This window comes from Psittacula echo (genome assembly GCF_963264785.1).
Source record: "Psittacula echo genome assembly, chromosome: 8".
NCBI lineage: Eukaryota > Metazoa > Chordata > Aves > Psittaciformes > Psittacidae > Psittacula > Psittacula echo.
The window spans coordinates 23,796,616-23,816,503 of NC_137744.1; the positions used below are offsets into that span (position 1 = coordinate 23,796,616).

The window sequence follows — 19,888 nt, forward strand, 5'->3', positions numbered from 1 at the left end:
TCTGGCCTCGCTCCAGCAGCTCCACGTCCCTCTTGTGCTGCTGCCCCAGAGCTGGATCAGGGCTGCAGGAGGGGTCTCCCCAGAGCACAGCAGAGGGGCAGGATCCCCTCCCTGAGCTGCTGCTCACGCGCTGGGGTCAGCCCAGGATAAGAAGCAGCCCCAGCCACCAGAGTGAAGGAGCAGCCCCAGCTGAGCTCAGAACACAAAACAGTCTCTCACCAAGCCCTTCAGCACAGCCCCAGATGTGAGCAGCTGGATGGGGGGAGCTGTGCACGTTTCCACCTCTCACTGCGGCTCCCAGGACAAGCCTCTTGGCTGCTGTCAGGGTGAGAACCAGCTTTTGGCTCCTAAGAACACTGCAGCAAAGCCTGTCTAACTGAATAAATGATGTTGTTTACAGCTGGAAGTTGGTGTCCATTGTCCATTACACAACATGGCCATCCCAGCCAAGCTTCCAGGGAGAAGCTGCTCTTTGGGGGGTTGTTGCTTGAGAAATGTGAAGAAGAAAACAGAACTTGCTGAAGGCAGCAGGGATTTGACAGCACAGGAACCCCCAGATCGCACTTTTCTCCGTGGTACCATGCATATGGGATCAAACCCAGGAAGGACCATGAGGAACCGGGTTTTTAGGGCCCCAAGCCCAGCTCCAGGTGCTCAGTGACAGGTCTCAGCCCTGCTGGGGACAGGCAGCACCCTGAAAGGGCAGCATGCCCTTGGGGTGCTCTGTGTTTCACCCATGGATCATCTCCTACCACTCCTAGATGGCTCAGGGCTTATCCCGAGCAGACGCTCCACCAGGACACAGCAATCCCTGGCACATCCCTGGCTGGCAGCAGGCATGAGGCTTGCCATCCTGCAGGCATCCCAGGGTGAGAAACCCCATCACATCTGTGGGCAGAGCTGCTCTTGGTTGCCTTTGCTGAAGCCCTGATAGGAGAACAGCACAAAACTCCCCTCCCAAAGCAGAGATCCGAGAGGATCCAGAGAACAGCGACCAACCCAGCAGCAGGAGCCTCCCCCAGGCAGATCCCAATGGGAATCTGTTACCTGCTGCTGTGTGCAGAGGGCAGGAGGTGGGAAAAACCACTGTGAGAGCTGAGAGGTGTCCCTGCCTCTCAGTGATGCTCCTCACAGCAGGGCGGCACTTAATCGGCTTTTATCCGTCTAAAGACCTGATCCCACTGCTCTGCAGCAGGAAGAAGGAGGCGGTTTAGTTTCAGTGTGCACCAAAGCACAGTCCAACCGACCCTGCAGTGCTCGCGGTTCACCTGCCCAAAAGGTACCTGCTCTTTTTCTTGCCTCCTTCTCTGCTCTCCATCAGGTATTAGATGCCGTGGCTGACGGGTGGCTGGTCATGCTCTTTCTTGTTGTATTTCTACTTACTTGCGCAGCTGAGGCTGGCCTGAGTCTCAATACCTCTGCTTCGTGCCCGAGCATGTGCCAGTGTGCACCCGAAGAGACCATCCACTGTAACAGAACGGGACTGCGAGCCCTCCCGGCAGAAATCGCCACCTCCACCATCTCCCTAAACCTCTCCAACAACCACCTGCGGGTCCTCAGCACCAACACCTTCAGGAACCTGACCTTCCTGCACAGCCTCTGGCTGGATGGGAACAACCTGACCTTCCTGTCCCCGGGCACCTTCCACGCGCTCAGCCAGCTGCGGGAGCTGCACCTCAGCAGGAACTCGCGCCTCACCTACCTGCACGCCAACACCTTCAGGGGGCTGTTAAACCTCATCAGCCTGGACCTGTCCCACTGCAACATCTTTGAGATCCACCCGCTGCTCTTCTCACATCTGCCTTCCTTGGAGAGGCTGGATTTAGCCGCCAACAACATGAGGTACGTCCCACAAGCCTTTAGGAACCTCTCCAGCCTCACCAAGCTGTCCCTGGAGGGCAACCACATAGAAGCCATTGGCAGAGATTCCCTGAAGGACTTGGAGAGCCTGTATGAGCTGAATCTCAGGAAGAACCGGATATGGATCATTCAAAATGGCGCTTTCACAAAGCTCCTCAGACTGGGAATGTTAAATTTAGGACACAACTTCATCGCTGATTTGCCTAATCAGCTTTTCGACGGGCTGATCCAGCTCAAGACCATGCACCTTGAAGCCAACAGGATCACTGCTGTCACCTGCACCTTCCGGCATTTGCTCAACTTGAGGAGCTTGTACCTGAACAACAACCAGATCTCCTCCATCTCAGACTCTGCTTTCCTCTTCTTAAACAAGCTGCACTTCCTTCACCTGAGCAAGAACAACCTCAGCTCCCTCCCCAGCCGCCTGCTTGCTGAGCTGCCCAAGCTGAAGTACGTCTTCTTATCCCACAACCCCTGGAAATGCGACTGCAGGATGCTGTGGTTCTGGAGGTGGACATCCACGCGCGGCGGAGCCATCCAAGGGCTGCACTGCGCCTTCCCGAGCCCTCACAACACCACAGCACCCCAGGGCCCCCGGCCCCGGGACCTGACCCACTGCACCATGCCCCTCGAGCTGCCGAGAGAGGACAAGTGCAGGGGGGATGGCACCAGTGCAGGCACCAGAACCCCCACTCTCCACAGTGGGGTCATCCTGCTGGTGCTCACCTGCCAGGTGTGGTGCTGGGTGAGGGGATGGGGCAGCTCTCTTTGAATTATAAAGGCCACTTATTTCATCACAGGACCCCAGCCTGGTTTGGGTTGAAGGGACCTCAAAGCTCCTCCAGCTCCAACCCCTGCCACGGGCAGGGACACCTTCCACTGGAGCAGCTTGCTCCAAGCCCCTGTGTCCAACCTGGCCTTGAACACTGCCAGGGATGGGGCAGCCACAGCTTCTCTGGGCACCCTGTGCTGGTTCAAGAGGAAGGTTTCACAGAAGCCTGCCTGAAACACAGGTTGGGAACAACCGCACTGCCTGTGCCCAGTGCAATTACAAGATCTCCTCAAGCAAAGTCCTTACAGAGCAATGGACCTGGGGTAACACAAAAAGCTGAACTAAAGCACAGCTGAACACTGCTGAGGACAGGCTGCCGGGCCAGGGCAGTGTAAAGAAGGAGAGAAATGTATATTTAAATGTTTTTATTTCAACTAATGCTTTGCCACCATATTACATCACTTTGAATAGCTTGGAATAGCAATATGATCTCAAAATATAGCAAAACAGCTTGCCAAAGCAAGATAATATTAAATCCTATGGATACAGCATCTTCCTTCTTTGGCGACAACACTTCCTTTTATCTGTAAAAATAGTTTTATGTTCCAGCACAGTTGCTGCTCAGTTTGTTGAACCCTGCTGTTTCTAACATTTGCCTCTTCCCCTGCACAAAACCTTCCCCCCACGGAGTATGGGTTTATATCCAACAGCGTTTTAAATAAAAAACCTTAGAGTTTTCATGCAGATCTTTTGTAAAACTTATCTTCTAGGTGCACAGAACTGAACCAAGATGCAACAAAAATGCATTCATTCACTTCCTTTCGCGGGTGTAACCGTGCCGTCAGCAACGTGATGCCATACGTGCGAGGTCCAAGGATGGTGGTGTTCTCAGACACAACATAACTTTAAACCAAAACCAAACCAAAGTAACGAATAGGCCCCTTTTTTATAAGCAGCAAGAGAAAAAACCTGCCATGCTTGATTTGTAAATAGATCAATATAGTTAGAGGTATAAAAAAGCACCATGTACAGAGAATACCAGAGGAAGATCCACCTTCCCAATTACACATCTCATGTAGCATTGTGAGCTGGCCTGCAGGTCCCAATTTGTACTGTAGGTTGATTTGCGAAGGAAATGGTCAAACCTAGAATATGCTTGGGTTATGTGGCAGAAATTAAACTGGACTGCAGATAGGAATTAGAGGTGCTTCCATTGCTACTCAAACCAACCACCTTATAGCCCTCAGGGGTAAAATACACACCAAGTAGCTGAGAAATAATGAAGTGAAGGCAGCTCCAGAGCAGTACTGCAAGACACAGGGCTGTTATGAATGCATTTCTGTGAGCTCTTGAGAAGTTAACACTTTCCTTTGGGAAAAGAGCACGGCTGTTGGTTAAAACTCCTCTCCCTGAGAATGTTGGTAAGAGTTTGTCTTGCAAAGCAAAACCAAGTCCTTTGAACTTCAACAGTTCCTAAGCCAACAGCATGTCCACGTGGCCGCAGCTGATCTGCTACTCATGCACCCAGGGTGGCAGGTTGGGTTTGTGTTGCGGTTTGGGTTTATTTTTCTTTACATAGCTCAGCCCTTTTATACTCGCTTCATGCCCCTGCCCATCAAGCAGGCGAACACTGTCATGACCATCTTCGGTTTCACCTCCACAAGGTCTTCTGGAAGAGCATAAACTCTGGCACCGATCCTTCTCGCCATGGACACTGCGTACCTGTTCACCATGGAAAGAGGAGGGGGTCAGTGCTGTCACCAACCAACGACACGTCAGCTCCTGCTTTATCCAACATCATTTTACCTCTTGTCCTCTTGATTCACATTCACCATGTGCAATAGTCCCAAAACCTGTCTGATTTATAAAAGCACACAGCTCAAATCTGTTTGAGTTACAGATTTTGCTGGGTCTTCTACAGAAAAGCGTTTTTAACGTACAAACTGACCCTTGAACACGGAGTCCTCTTCACAACCAGGTAAAAACATGCAACTAATACTTGTTAGGGCTAACAGGGAGCACATCGCACTGAGGATTCACCAGCAAACAGTCACGGTTCCGCTTCTGTCTGCTCTCTAACAATCACCAGGTGAGGCTGTTCTCTGCAAGAAACTTTGCTGCCGCTCAGCCCCTGCACAACACGCGTTTCAAAGGCAGCTTGTAATAGGCCTGCTTTAAACCTGGCGGCCCCTGATGATTCCACAAGACACGGGACATCAGAGCGCTCCACTTCAAACCCCTGAGCCAGGGCCGAGCCCTTCGTCTGCCTGAGCAAACACGGGAGGAGCAGATCATTGCTAAGGACTGCTTGGGCTGCTCTGTTTCAGCGAGCAGAGTCCAGCCAACTGCTCCCTCCAGCGTTCCAGGCAAGGACAGCAACCGGACTTCAACGGGGGCTGCCTGTCTGCTAAAGGAGCTTAAAACCACAGGAGCAAGCCCGAGGCTGAGGCGCACAGAAGGTGCACTGCATCAGTGCAAACCAGCTTTGGAAATGGGAAACTTACTTAGCATTATTTTGTTTGTCATCTTCTGATAGATGACCGGTCTTTACGAGGTCGTAGTTGATACAACCAGGCTGTATAGCATCAATTAAATCCACAACCGCCAAGCTTGTGCTGATGGTCTTGTCCTGGAGAAAACAGGGACAAGTAAAGATGAACGCAACCCTTAAAGCATGCTTCTCACCGAGATTCAGCTGCTCTGCTACATGCAACCAAACAAGCTTTAAAGAAGCCCTTCCAAAGCAGCAGTGTTAGGGATTATTCCCAGCTGGACCACACAGGGAAAACCAAACTGCTGCCTCTCCTTTGGAATTAGTACAAGATCATTGCTCCAATTTGCTGCAAGTGCTCTGACAACACGAGGCTGTACCTGATGCACAGCAGCTGACCAGATCCCAAGGGACAATCCTCACCCTCCAATGCTCACCAGCTCCAGCCCTGTTCTTGCCACCATCTCATCCCAGAGCCTTCCGCCCTCCCCTCCTCTGCCACCCCATCCGCTGCCTTGCCTCACACTGTGGGCAGTCCTAGTGTCTCCTCTGTGTTAGCTTGAAGCCACTTTGCTCCCAACACACACTGATTTCTTGCCTTCCTAAGACCCCCTACTGCTCCTCCAGCCAAGGGAATACTTTCTGGGCACCCTTCTCCTTTTGGATGCCAGAGGAGAACCTGCACCTTGAAGTTCTGGATGGAGGTGGACTTGCCAGCGTCTTTCAGGGTCTGGTTTACCCAGCTGACTATAATGTCATCGTTGGCTTTCTGACCGTCACCCAGGTCCTCGAGGACATTCAGCGTGTACCTGAGAACCAGCAGAGAGAACAAGATGAGGCAAGAGCCTGGGCAAAGCCCTGCTGAGTGCATGGCCAGGATGCAGTGTGAGCTCATGGCAGCTTGGAAAGTCTTCACATAGTCTCAGCTCTGCTTCTTTTAACTCCTTTAGCAAAAAATGACTTATTTGTGTTATCTGAAGCGTGCTTTCTCCTAAAGCATTCCATCTTTCCAGCCTTTCAAGTCCTTACATATGAGCTCACAAAACTGCCTGGGCTCAGGACACTTGTTAAACCATTTCACAATTGACCGTCTGCTCCATAGGGGTAGCACATTACCTAAAAGTTGTGCATCAGCTTAGGAGTACTCTGACCTCTAACGCCAAATGAGGAGCTACCATGTTCGTAGAGGTATGTATTTGCATCACCTTCAGAACCAGGTAAGAAAAAGGATGATCAGCTTCATCTGTTATTTTCTCCTTCCCCCTCATTCTAATGTAGATGGGTGCTCTCATTGAAAAATACCCTGCCCAAACTCTGTGCTGCATTCACAAAGTGCTTCGGACGGGCCCTACCTTCTCATCAACTGCCACACTAAGGCCAGTGTCAGCGTTGGGTTTCCATCATTCAGATCCTGCCCTCCGATGCCAACCAGGGAGAACTTCGCCGGATGCTTTCCCAAGTCCACAGCGTAGTTACAGTTTTCCAGCTACAAAGAGTTCAAACAGAAAACTCCCTCACAAAACATGCTCACTTGACTCGAAGCCCCACATAGGAAGTTTTAGTGTCTGTGTCTTCTTTTAGTCCTTTGAAATTCTTACCTTCTTCATATTTGCTCCAAGCTTGGGGTACGGAGGCTTGTTAACCTTATTCCAGTCAACAGGAACTTTGATCTTCTCATACAGCTGTAGGATTACCAGTGCGTCCTGGAGATCACTAAAGGGGAAAGCACTGATTGAGCCCAATGTTTCTAGATCTAAATGCTCTCTGACTTGGTCACATCAGCAATAATTACTGTTCTTTACAGGTTGCTGCCATTTCAGCAACCTGTAAGCAAGAAAAAGAATTCAAAACATTCTGTAGTTTTCAGGGTAGGAGGAATGCTCCCTGCTTAACATCAGCACAAAGCAGGTTTCAGCATGGGCAGCAGCAATGGATCCCCGGAAGAATTTTGTTACACAAACCCCAAAGGAAGCCACCTCTCTTCACTGACTACAGGGACGCAGAGGATCTTGCCTCCTAGTGTCTTGGTTAAGCCCTAAAGTTAGGTGACAGGGAATTTAGTTCCAATCGCTCTAATGCAGGTCGCATTCCTGGCCCAGTTGCTTGAGCAGGTCTAAACATGTTGGGATCTCAGGGTACCAACTTACACAAGATAGGGGAAGATAAACTGTCTTCAGCCCTGTCTCTATGGACTGCAGGGAGGGTACAGTGAGCATCTCCCACTCCGTACGATCACCCTTCCTTAAACTCTTTCCTTGCCCTTTGGTGACCAGGACACTGGTGTGGGCACATCTCTAGTCTGATCTCATTGGGTCCCTCCCAAGAGCTTACCCATAGAGGTGATTTACATGGGGGCTCACACCAAGGGAGTTCATCCAGTTGCGGAAGGTCCGTTCCTCACGCGTCTCTCCTAAATGAGAGAAAACAGGTTCATTCAACTTCTGCAAGCTCAAAGCTGGGCAGGGGTTTGCCCCTTGCAAGGCAGGGAGCTTTGAGCAGCACAGTTCATCAGCTTGGTGTTTGAGCAGAAAAAAGGTATTTTTTTCTACTATAGCTTTTTTGAAGGAAGAGGCTTCCCTGGGATCTAGTTTTGGACACCAATCTGACTTCTCCAGGCCTCAGCAGTGCCTTTTGCTCTTTCTGCAAGAACAAGCAGCAGGAAGGTCTTTCACATAGGTACTGGCTCACTGCTGTCTGCGATCCAGGCAGCCAAAGCCCTAACCCAGTTCTGCCATCAATCAGTGCTCCCATAAACATCTCGCTGCATTACCGAGGCGCTCAACTCAACTCCCAGCCCTGGCATGGGCACTGAGAGGCTGCTCCTGCAGGTTCAGGCTCCACAGGCTGTAAAATGCCCTCCTCATCTACCACAAATGAGTAAACCACCCCTGAAGCCTCAAATCACAGTTGTTACTTCAGTGGGCAGAGCCTCTTGTGTTTACTTCAGGTATTTCCCTCCTGCCAATTCCATAACCAATACGGCCATCACCTTCCAGCAGGGTCCAGTCGATGTCCTGGTTTTCAGGCTTGGTAAGTGCTGGGTACTTGTTGAACAGGTTGGCCACAAAGGCCAGGTTCAGTTTCGGGTTGCCGCTGACCACGTCAGCCGGCGTGACGAACTGCCGGCAGCCGAGGCGGTCTGCCTGCTGCAGCATGTACTCTGCTCTCCGCAGGTCGTCCTTCTCCTGGGGAGGAAGCAAGACAAGAGCCGTCATGGAAGAGAATGGGCTACAGAGCAGATGGAGAGCTCCTGGATGTCAGGCTGAGAACACCAGGGCTGTTCTGCCTGGAGAACAGAAGCTGCTTGGAGACATCAGAGCAGCTTCCAGTAGCTGACGGGGGCTGCAAGGATGCTGCAGTGACAGGACAAGGGGTGATGGGTTCAGACTGAAATGGGAAGTTCAGGTTGGGTATACCTAGAGAAATTCAGTTATACCTGCAGAAATTATTTACTGCGTGAGAGTGGTGAGGCCCTGGCACAGGTTGCTCAGACAGAAACGGTCAATGCTCAGTCCCTGGCAGTGTTCAAGACCAGGCTGGACAGAGCTGGGTGACATGAGGGTTGGAACTGGATGATCTTATGGTCCTTTCCAACCCAAACCGCTCTATGATTCTCTGCTACCCGGGGCAGTGTCGCAATTCCATCCGCCTTTGTTAGGCACCAGTTGCTAATCAAAGGGATGAATTGTGCACATTGCAGTTGTCCTGGTTTGTCCTGGCGCTCTCCCTAGCATGGTGCTTTCCAATTTTCATGCTTTTTGAACTTGATGGTTGAAAAGCAGGAGTCAGCACCCTCCCCAGCAGAGCAAACCACGAACGGGGTTTCAATCACTTATGTTAACCAGCAGGTAGTGACCAGGCCTGCATCAACCGCTCATTTAGCACATTCCCAAGGGGTGCACATGCCCACTGACACTTAACACGCTCTAGAAATTAAGATTCCAGGTTACCCAGATGGCCTGGGGCAATTCTAGGGCACGGGGAGTTCTCAGCTGTACAGTGTGAGGACACGACAGCCCCAATACTTACATTGAAACCCGACATGTTAATATCAATCTGGGGCTCTCCCTCTTTCTGTCCTTTAGGTGCAATTTGATGAAGGAGGTGGAAATAAGCTCTGGAATCCTGAAACGGATGAAAAAGACAATTCAGGCCTCCCACACAGCAGTGAATACAAGATAACAACTGACTTCAGGCTCGTCTTCAGCAAGTCACTGTGCATGATTGGCTTATGTACCTTTACTGAATTACCAAAATCTGTAAGCTTAAAGCGAGCAGAAGGGCAGGAATCCAGGCAGCAGGAAAGGAAACAGAAAGAGAAAAGGTTAGAAATAGGTTTCATTAAAGTTATGGGGGATGCCTGCTTGAAAGCTGCCTTTGCTGCAAGCTCTGGTGTCACAGCCTCCTCCCCAACAGCAGGGACCCCGTGCTGCTCACCCTCATGGTCCCCTACATGTCCCAAGGTGGCCCTAAGCCCCAGACAACCATCCCTAGTGCTACAGGGACAGTGAAAAGTGCTCAGTGAAGACACAGTCCAGGCAAAATGATGGCGATAAGGAGTCTGTTTTCTCCTGTGCTTGCCCATTAGCTAGAACAGCTTAAAGGAGAGGCCAGGGATTGTCACAAAGCAGGAGGAGCAAATAGCTGCACTACTTATTTATCAACTACAAGTCCTTGCAGTCCACAGCACTAAGAACCACCTGGGCACAGCCTGGCAGCCTGTGGGTTACACCAGACAAGCCAGCAGCTGTGAGTACTTCTGAAGCTGGCAATAAGAGTGACCACTCGTACGTGCACACAGGGGAGCTCTGGGCTCCACATGCACCTCAAGTATCATTTCTTTCCCCACCCCAACAGTCCTTTGACCTGGAATCCACTGCAATCCTCTCTCATTGGCACAGGGTGCCCAGAGAAGCTGTGGCTGCCCCATCCCTGGCAGTGTTCAAGGCCAGGTTGGACCCAGCGGCTTGGAGTAACCTGGTCCCTAAACCCCTTGCTAAGCCTGCTCAGTGCGCTGAGGTTAAAGAAGGTCCTGCCCAAGGATGAAGGATGCAAACACAGCCCCAGCCAGCTCCCAACCTTTCCCCAGGCACGTGCAGGCCAGGAGAGCTCTCAGTACCTTGATATCCGCGCTGAAGTTATTGATCTTGTGCCAGCCTGCGTTTTCCAGGTGGAAGTTGGCCCATCTTAGGAGCAGCTCCTCCGGAGAGAGCTTCATCAGGTCTTCCAGATTTTCACCATCACGAAGTAAGGCAGCCAGTGCTAGAAGAGAAATGCTTGTGAGGGGAAGGAAGGAGATTTCAAGAGGCAAACCTGCATGCCAGAGTAAGAGCTGCAGCCACAATTCACAGGAAGAAGGCAGGGACAACAGCAACTAGTGATGAAGTCAAAATAACGTGGGTATGAACGGAGTTTTCCTGAGTTGGTTGTTACACAGAAAACTGCATATGAAAAATATTTTCCATTTTCTTGCATAACAGAATTCCCTGGATTTTACACTCAGGCTGATGACTGTAAGAAATGCAAATGTGCTCCAGTCTCCATGAAAAAGTGCTTCCAAGCAGTTTCAAATGAACTGTTTAAAGAAGCCAAGGAAGCCAAGATAAGCATCCTTTCAGCTGGCCAGTGCTTCCCATGCCATGGCATGGATTCTCAGTCTAAGCCGAACAACAGTACCAGTTCACTATGGGCAAGCTTAAACAGAAGACACAGAAGCCCCTGCATGCATCTGTGCACTCCGATAGCCTGTGCAGGAGTAACACAGCTCTGCAAATGATTTGCAAAGTTCAGAGTTTGGAGGCTGTCAATGCAGGACGAAGGGAGCACAAGGGAGAGCTCTGCAGCACTGAGAGCTCAGCTGCATCACTGCCAGCACCAAGGAGGGCTTTAGGAGAGCTGAATCATCGGAGGAGAGGAGAGGAGGGAAGAGGCAGCGGTGGGGCTGGAGACAACAGCACAAGCAATGTGGTGATCAGGCTTTATCGTTTCCTTTACCTTCATTTCTGCTGAGCTCGATGTCTGCGAACAAGCCGATCTTAATGATCTGCCAGAGGAGCCCGAGGACCAGGTGGGGTTTCCCTTCCCTCAAGTCCTCTGCACCGATATTGACAACGTGACAGCCGATGGCGGAGGCGGAATTCAGCGCCAGGTTCAGGTTCTCCTGCGAACAGCGACAGCCGCGTGAGACACAGCGTGGGGAGACGCTGCTCCGCCTTTCATCCAGCCCCAGCACAGTGAGATCCCCCCTTGGCCCTTGCTCCAACAGCAGCCGCTCAGAGGAGATGCTCCTCGATGCTGTGCGGTTTTAGCAGCACTGTGGTGGCTGAATCAACATGAACTGAATGAGGCACCAGGGTTGAATTTCAGCCTCTGGTATTTAGTTTCAGCCTCCGAGTCAGTCGCATCGAGTGGTGTCAACAAGAATAAGGCTGGAGAAGTGTTAAGTTATACTCACACACAGGCATCCTCACAAAAACCTGCTGTACCATGGGATGCTCCATGGACAGGCAACTCCAGTGACCATCTTGTTTTACTGTGTGTAATCACCGCAGCAATACAAGGTGCATGCAGCATTTCAGCCATTTTACCCCTGATTAAATTCATTTTTGCCTCTTGAACTGTACTCAAACCCCCAAAACCACCTTTAATAATTAAACCCAAGTTATAAAAGTCCAGAACTTCACAATAGTGATGCCTTAGGCCACTATGCTGCCTTCATCAGTGCTAGCAGAACCTGAATTCCAGCAAAAACACAGGAATGTGTAATACCTGAATGATGAATGGGGTGAGCTTCTTCTTGTTAATCGCTCTTTCATCGATGGTGTCCGGAACAGAAAGATTGATCATTTTGCTGGTAGGGAGAAAACCAACACTGTTTGTACACTGAGTAGCAAATCTCAACAAAGCCCAGTGCACCGGCACAAAGCACGTTTCCTTTTTCCTCTTTGGTTTTGGGTATTATTATTTCTTAAAATAAAGGCTGTGTAAATCAGAAGTTAATATTTACATGATCAAGGATGCGTTTGTAATTAATAGCTAAGCCTGAAACCTTAAACACGCTCCTGGCCACTCCTGATCTCAGCTGCTGGAGCAAAAAGAGCACATGAATTATTCACAGCACAGTCACTGAACTAGCGAGGACTCACTGCTCTGTTGACACCCGCTGCAGACTCCAGTACAACAACGTGCTTCCTGTTGTTGTAAAGGTGCGCTGCTGCTGGCAAGAACCAACCAGCTCCCAAAAGCACAAACACCTCAAGAGCTCTGGAGGGAGCACCTGAGCACAGGGAATTAGCAGCAAGCACGGCATGTTTTCACTTGATGTGATGAACTACATCCTACTCGGTTCAGTCTTCAAGTGAAGCCCTGAATTACTTGAAACTGGGCAAATAAAATCCATGAAAATAAATCAATCACAGGTTAAAGAAAAAAAAAAACCAAACTAGAAAATAAATGAGAAGCAATGGGCAGCCACTAAACATCTCCTGCGTATTGATGGAGTTACTGAAACTCCAGGCTGATCCAATTCTCCACTATCCTAATTCACTTCCATTTGAAAACCAAACCAAAACCACAAAGCCAAAAGAAACCCCATACACAGGTGTTTAGCAGCTCCGGATACCTTCTGTTTCAGCAGGCAGCAAAATAAGTTACTCAGTGCAGCCCAGAAAAGCTATTTTGGGGTTACTTCATAAGGTTACTAACATTCCCACAGAGGTTACTGTCTAAACAATAACCTATCAACACTTTTAACAGCATTATTAATGCTATTTAACACTTCTGCCCTCCTCCAAGCTCCCTGTCATCAGGTTAAGTTAGCACCAGGACAACTCCTGCTTCTGCAAAGCACCTTCTCCCTTTCAAACTCAGTCTCAAGGCCAAGCAAACCCACTAGACAGCAATACCAGCTTGTGAAGCTGGCAGCAAAGCAAAAGCATCACACAGTGACAGTGAAAGCCCGGATGGCTGAGCCCCTTTATACACACACAACACATTATGCACACACGATTAGTCACAAAGCCAGTGTGGAACAGAAAGAAAATTCCCCCAAACTCCAGTTTCAGGAGCCGTCAAGACTTACCATAGCACAATCCCATCTCCCACAGCGTTGAACAGGTCATCTGTATTGGGGTTCATTGGAATCACATGCCTACAGTCAGGATCATTTTCCAGGGCTTTGTTTATCCAGTTCACAAAGGCATATTTTTCTTCCTCTAAGACAACCAATTGCAAAGTTAATACAGGCTTTTTCAGAACATAGCAAAGATTTTCCCCAAAGAGCCAGTGTACAATAGCCCAGGGAAATAAAAGCCTCACCATCACTTCCACACGATCTTATTAGAAATAAGGTATTATTTCCATAAAGAAATACAACATTCACTTCCAACTGCCAGTATATTCTTGTTCTTTACTTGTTACTCAACAAGTTTATTATATTCAAGTGTGACACAAAGACTTCATCAGCAAGCACAGTTAACAGAAAGAAATACACGTTTAACTTACACGCTTTTAATCTTGATTTACCCTCTAATTCTGTCCTGCTCTCACCTTGACCTGAGATTATTCAGCTACCAGAGAATAAGAGCGCAGGGCAATAGAAATCAACTGGTTTGGCCATATGGTGTCCAGTGACCCTGGACAGGGGTAGAAGGCAGGGAGATACCTGAGTAGGAGTGCTGGGTCCCCTCGCTGGAGAGCTCCGAGGTGCCCCCGATGGCACAGATCCCTTCCTTCCTGTTAATGGCTCTTCGGAATGTTTTGGCGATATCTCTGCTTTTCACTTCTTGGAAAATCTACAATTTAAAGTGCTCTGTTAAACAAGGAAAACTGCCTTCATGAAATGATCCCAGAATTGTTAGGGCTCGCAGGGACCTCTGGAGATCAGCTAGTCCAACCCCCAATGAAAGGACCACAGCAGAAGCTGTTTCTTCTTAGCTTTGAAACAAACTTCATAGCAAAGTCAGCAAATGTGAAGGGTCCAGGAAGAGGGTAGCAGTATTAAACTGAACATGGGGAGTGGGCAGAGAGCCATCCCACTCACTCAAACACATACTGCAAGTGCCTTTTGAAACAGAAGCATTAGGCATGAAGGACCTCACATACCTTTACCTTGTCAAGTAGATTTCAGGAGACCACAACAAAACCCAACATGAAACCTTTGCACTCCAAGAGCAGGTCCACATGCAGCAGCTTCCACAGGACCAAAGCTGAGAAAGCCCTTGTGCAATTTTAACCTTTCTGCGTAAGCCAGATGCTCGTGTAACTGTGACTTTAGTTCACACACAAGACTTTGCCCACAACCCAAGAAACCATCCTCTTCAAGTGTGTCAGAGCCAAACCTGTGATAGTGCGTAACAAGTGTTCCATTCACCGGCTTGAAAGCCTCAAAACTGAGCCCAATTAGTTCCAACCGTGCTGAAAACGTAAATGAAATGTGTACAGGTTCTCTAAACACTGCCCGGATGCAGCATGGTTAAACCATCTCCTGATGGCACACACAGGTTTTGATCACCCCTGTGATGGGGCAGAGGTAAGTGAAGACGCAAGAGCCCAGAAACTTGGGTTTTCTGCTTGGCTGGTTTTAGACATCAGGATTTTGATAGAGATTTATTTCTTTTCAAGTTTGCTGGCCTAGTTACTGGTATTGCACACCAGCTTTAGAATATGCGCCTTCATGCTGAGGAAACCCTAAGTCACTTGGCCACAACCTCAAGTCAGTTCATGTCATCCTTTGTAGCACAAACCCCAGCAAAAGTGCTCTGAGTTAGAAAACAGCAACAGTTCTGTTTGTAAAAATCCTGTAACTACAAGTAACCATTGCTTCTGCTCTCTAGGTTAGGTGCCCAGAAGACACTTTGTGTTTACTCGGTCATTGCTACCATCCAAATGTGACAGAAGAGATTTATTTCTTCCTTCCTAGTGAAAGTTAAGAGTTAGGAACCAGCTCAAACCAACATGCACCCAGCATGCACGTGTTCACAAATGCAAACCAGCTCCAACTTACTGGTTGACTCCGAACTGAAAAGTTCAGAGGGTCTGAAAACAGTTAAGGAACAAAAGGTGAAGATAAATTAGGAAATAGCAAGAAACATAGCTGAAAACAGCTCCCTCAACGCACTGCACATACTGTCCTTACTCTTCCAGCATTTCATCAGAGCGTTAAGAAGGATAAAGGGGTGGACATTAAACCTGTATCTCAGCAGTGCTGTGCTTTTGTAAGAATACAAATAATTACATATTCTGACCTATTTCTACAGAAAAAGGCTGTAGATTAGACCCAGCCTCTAGCTTTTCCTTTCTCCTTAGTTCTGTTCTTCCTTCTCAAGGCAATAAACGATCTGAAGTTTCCTGTGTCAGCATCTAGGACTAATCTCCAAGTGTGTCTTGAAACACCCTCTCAAGTCTTTAGCAAATACTTGCAGTTCCATTAAATTGAGAAAGGAAATGATACTGATTCACTGGGAAAACAGGCATCCATCTATGTGCCTGGAAAAACTGAGCAGCTTCCAGTCAATGCTGTAAGCCTGGAGAGCTACAAGTCTTTTTTCCAGTTGTCACCTCATGTGGAAATGGTCTCTTGGCCTCCAATGAAGTTTTCATATAGGAAAAGCACGTGGGTTCTATTTGTTTTTTGTTTAAAATCCAACATATTCCCCCTCTGTCCAAATCTAAGTGCTGGCAGTGACAGCACAGCACAAAACTCTGCTCTTAGGCAGAGATCTGTACAATGAACAGATTTTTAGTCCTCAAAAGTCATCAGTTTGTAGAAAGAAACTCGGATTAGGTAAGAAGCCAGGTTCAACCTCTTCTACTCCCTTCTTGAGCTTTGTCTAACAGGGAATTCAGAAACAGCACTTACATAGACAAACTCCTCAAAACTGATCTTCCCATCCTTATTCTTGTCGCTGTCGATCATGAGCTTCTGGATGATCTCTCTCACTTTGTACCCAGGCAGAGGCAGGTTGGCTTCCTTGAAGAGCTCGTGCAACTCGTAGTCACAGATGAACCCGTTGCTGTTGAGGTCTGAGGAAGAGAAGGGGCAAGAGGTTTTAAAACATGCCAGTACCCAAACATGACCAGCCCCAGGCAGCAGAAACACAGCCCCCATGTTCAGAAGTGCTTTACTGTGCACTGGGGATGTCTACAAGACATGGAGGCAAGGAGGAACCTCCTAGCGCAGCCCATCACAACACACCTGGTTTGGGGCCACATTGTGCAGAGCGTTCATCTCTGCTGAAAGCAAGATCTGTGCAGGACACGGACACATGAAAACACCAACCCCAAGTAGTAACTACTCAATGGGCAGCATCAAGGATACATCAGGAATCAAAGGCAGGTGGTAAATACACATGGTGATGCTCAGAGAGGATCCCAGTGCAGGCCATGTGATGGCTTTGGCTTTGGGCAGCGGCAACCTGGAAGCAGAGCTGACCATGTATGACCGGGTCTGGTGGAGAAGCTTCACAACAGAGCATCTCCATTTTTCATGATCTTCAGCGTTTTTCTTCCTGCATCTAACTGCAGCTGGCTTTGTGTTAGCAACAGACAGTAATGAAACACAGCACTTGCTCTGTTCTGAGCTGAAAACACCAAGTCAGCTCTGCACTTACACTTCTCTGTCACATTGCTAATGATGTTATCCACTTACTGCTGACAGAAAGCTGCAGCCAGATACTTTAATCCTGCCCAAGACTGCTCTGCGATGACACTTGCTTTGACGAGCACCCACCAAGCCAGGGCAGCACCATGTGCCAAAGCAGATGCTATTGCCTACGAGACTTGGGAAGAATGAAAGCAAGAATCTGGTAGGAATCTGGAGCTTTTCACATCCACAGATCCCAACCCCCTTGGGGATGTCACCACATCACATCAGCCGGGAGAAGAGAAGGCTCCACGGAAGCCTTATTGTGACCTTTCAGTGCTTAAAAGGGACCTGTAAGAAAGATGGGGAGAGACTTTTCAGCAGGGGCTGTGGTGATGGACAAGGGGTGATGGGTTTAAATAACAGAGGGGGATTCAGGCTGAATGTGAGGAAGAAACTTTGTAGAGTGAGGGTGGTAAAAAAGACCCCTGGCCTCGCCTGGCCTCACCACCCACCTCTTCCCATAGCCCACACAGGATTTCCCAGCTATTCCCAAGGCAGCAGCCTCTCCCTCAGGCCCTAGAGTTAAATGCCACTCAAGCAACAGCTTCTGCTGCCCCAGAGCCCTTGCATCCTCCCCAGCCTGCACGATGGAAGAGCCTGTGTTGGATTTTGTTCAAGAGGGAATCCCACAGCACTGCCACTGGGGTCAGTATTTATGCTTTATTGGGAAGCACTGTCAGGAATAAAGGAAAACAATCACGACAGCTCTAAAGTCCTGATTTTTTTTTCTTTTTAGCACAATCTGGAAGTCAGTTTCCTTGGAATGAGGCATCAGCAGTGGGGTTTAGGTTTCATTTCACAGCCCTGTTCCAGCAAGCAGCATGTCCACAGCACCACTTCAAACACCCTCATTTTCCACAGTCCTATGGGATTGTAAAATTGCTTTTGTAAGCTAGAGAGAAAGTGAAATTCAAATGCTTAGTGGCAGCCATCCAAAGCCAGATAGAGCAAACCTGTGCTCCCTCCTGCACCCAGGCCCCAGGTCTCAGGGTAAAGAGAAGCATCAATTCCAGCTGATTATTAAATACATTAAAATACTTTACAGAACGTCAGTGTTTACAATAATGCTGATGAAATAGAGTGCTTTGGGCCAGTGATCAATGATGGCAACATGCTGCTGTCTGGCCTTCAGTTTTAGAATTTTATTCCAAAGACATAGAAGCTTACAAAGGCAAGCTTTATTTAAGAGGCCAGCCTGAGATGTCATCAGCAAACTATTTCCCCTCTAGATAAATCACAGCTTCTTCTGTTACACTTATTACTAAACCTATCTCCACAATAGGCATCTTTTCCCTGCCTCACAGCCAGGGAAGGAAATCAGACAAGAATGGATTTGCTCATGTCCAGAGCCTATGGACCCCAAACAAACCTTTGCTTTCACCCTCAGCATGCCTTCAGCCAGCTTGCTTGACTGAACAGACCACAATCCTTTGCTACACTGCCAAATTAAGCAGGTAAACCCAGAAACACTTGTGCATCACTTCTTCCAATGGATCCACCACCTGAAACACCAAGTTTACATCTACCCCAATGTTAGCAGGCAAAGGACAGAGAAAAATCAGACTTGAAAAAGACATTGTCCCCTTGATAAGGTCATGGGTGTGATTTTGATTCAGATTTGGTAAAGCTGTTCTTCTTGACATGTCTAACTTAAGCATTCAGAAGTGTTTATGAACCAGCCTTCCATGTGCCATGTCTGAGCCTATTCAGAAGTGGAAGGGAAAACCACGAAGTATGGTATTTCCTGAGTCAAATGCCTGTTGGGCAGACAGCAGGGACCTGAGCTCCAAAGTCGCCATCTCTGCTGCACTGGAGGGATGCAGCTCCAGTTCTGGGGCTAGAACACCAGCATGATTGACTACGTGGTGGAATATGGACCCATTCTTCTCTCAACATGTCTGAAAGCCTTTAGATCTGTGAACAAGACAAATAGGGCTGAGACCTCTATCTCACAGGGCAGCTGCTTCCCTTCCTGCTGCCTCTGCTCCCCATCTGGCATCACAGCCAACGTTCAGAGGAGCAGGATTAAATAAACAAGGAGTCACCTTTGCAGCACCAGCAAGCCCCAGAGCTGTTTCCAGCATTCCTGCAGGCCCACCATATGGTGCCTTGCTGGATGTCCCGCAACGGGGCCAGATTTCATACGGAAGGTGGTCTAAAACCCCTCTGTAATGAAAGCTGAAATGGGATTCAGCAGCCGAAGAGCCTGTCAAAATAGAAGCTATCCCAAATGAAACCCTTTGGAGCACAGCCTAGTGTTACTAATGGAAGAAAGCGAGATGGGTTTAACAGAAAAGCCACAGCCCGGACCCATTATGATGTGCCTGATGCAAAGGAAACTGCAGCACATCTGAAGTTTCCTCTTTCCATGGACAGAGGCAGGGACAGCAGCGGAGCAGCCTGGGAGAGGTCCCACCAGCACGATGCTCGGGACCATCTCCTGCTCGGGTGCAGGTGGCGCAGCGAAGCCGCGATAAAACCCAAACGCGGCTTCAAGCTCTGGCTCAGCTTCCTGCGAGCACTTAAAATAGCTTAAATAACAGGATGCAAGAGGGGGAAGTAACCCACACATGTCCTTTTAAGGCTATATGCCCAGCAGGACACACTCCAGCAGGATCACAGATCCCTGTTTGCCTGCAGCCGGCAGCTCGGAGCATTGTTTCACCACCTTGCAGCACTGAACACAGTGTTCAGCCAGGGTAAGGGTTTTAAGCACTTCATGTTTCCAGAAAAGATGCTTATCTCTGCTATCAGAAGCAGGGAGGAGGAAGACAAATAAACAGAGCAAGTCTGCAGATAGGGTTGTACCATGCCTCCCTTGTGAAGTGCCACTGTTTGGCCAAGGGCAGAGATACACATACCTGCTCCAGGGAACAAATCCAGAGACCAGCTGGGATTTGGAGCAGTCTGCTCTTCTCCCCCTAACCTGCAGCCATCCAAAGTCTAGACAGTTCTTATGCCCCACTTAATGACTTTTGTCAGGAGGTAAAATGCTTTTTTCCCCACTGCTGTTTACTACTTGGATCATTCCCAACACAAAGACCTGCTTGTAGGATACTGGAAGCTGCTTCTGAAGATGCAGCTGACTTAAGTGCTGACTTTAAAGCATGGATTCTCACCT

At 48.8% G+C, this 19,888-nt stretch overlaps 2 protein-coding genes across 4 annotated transcripts in view; one reads left to right on the forward strand and one right to left on the reverse strand.

Moving 5' to 3' along the window:
* Positions 1–1,354: 1,354 nt before the first annotated feature.
* LOC308224506 (uncharacterized protein) lies at positions 1,355–3,465 on the forward strand (the record flags this gene model as incomplete). The annotated part of the gene is made up of 2 exons (XM_080624487.1): positions 1,355–2,605; positions 3,403–3,465. The coding sequence occupies 2 exons, from the start codon at positions 1,355–1,357 to the stop codon at positions 3,463–3,465; spliced, it is 1,314 nt and encodes a 437-aa protein (XP_080480613.1).
* PLS3 (plastin 3) overlaps positions 3,095–19,888 on the reverse strand; it is a 47,309-nt gene continuing 30,515 nt past the window's right edge. For 2 of the 3 annotated variants that reach the window (XM_080624750.1, XM_080624751.1), the window contains exons 3-16: positions 15,982–16,145; positions 13,786–13,915; positions 13,204–13,336; positions 11,892–11,973; positions 11,118–11,283; positions 10,243–10,385; positions 9,153–9,248; positions 8,113–8,308; positions 7,455–7,533; positions 6,722–6,836; positions 6,476–6,609; positions 5,803–5,932; positions 5,137–5,261; positions 3,095–4,354 (exon numbers count right to left, since the gene is read on the reverse strand). In XM_080624750.1, coding sequence (XP_080480876.1) covers positions 4,222–4,354; positions 5,137–5,261; positions 5,803–5,932; positions 6,476–6,609; positions 6,722–6,836; positions 7,455–7,533; positions 8,113–8,308; positions 9,153–9,248; positions 10,243–10,385; positions 11,118–11,283; positions 11,892–11,973; positions 13,204–13,336; positions 13,786–13,915; positions 15,982–16,145 — 1,826 coding nt within the window. In that variant the 3' untranslated portion in view covers positions 3,095–4,221. The remainder of the gene's footprint in view (positions 4,355–5,136; positions 5,262–5,802; positions 5,933–6,475; positions 6,610–6,721; positions 6,837–7,454; positions 7,534–8,112; positions 8,309–9,152; positions 9,249–10,242; positions 10,386–11,117; positions 11,284–11,891; positions 11,974–13,203; positions 13,337–13,785; positions 13,916–15,981; positions 16,146–19,888) is intronic. The other variant, XM_080624752.1, reaches the window with a different exon arrangement.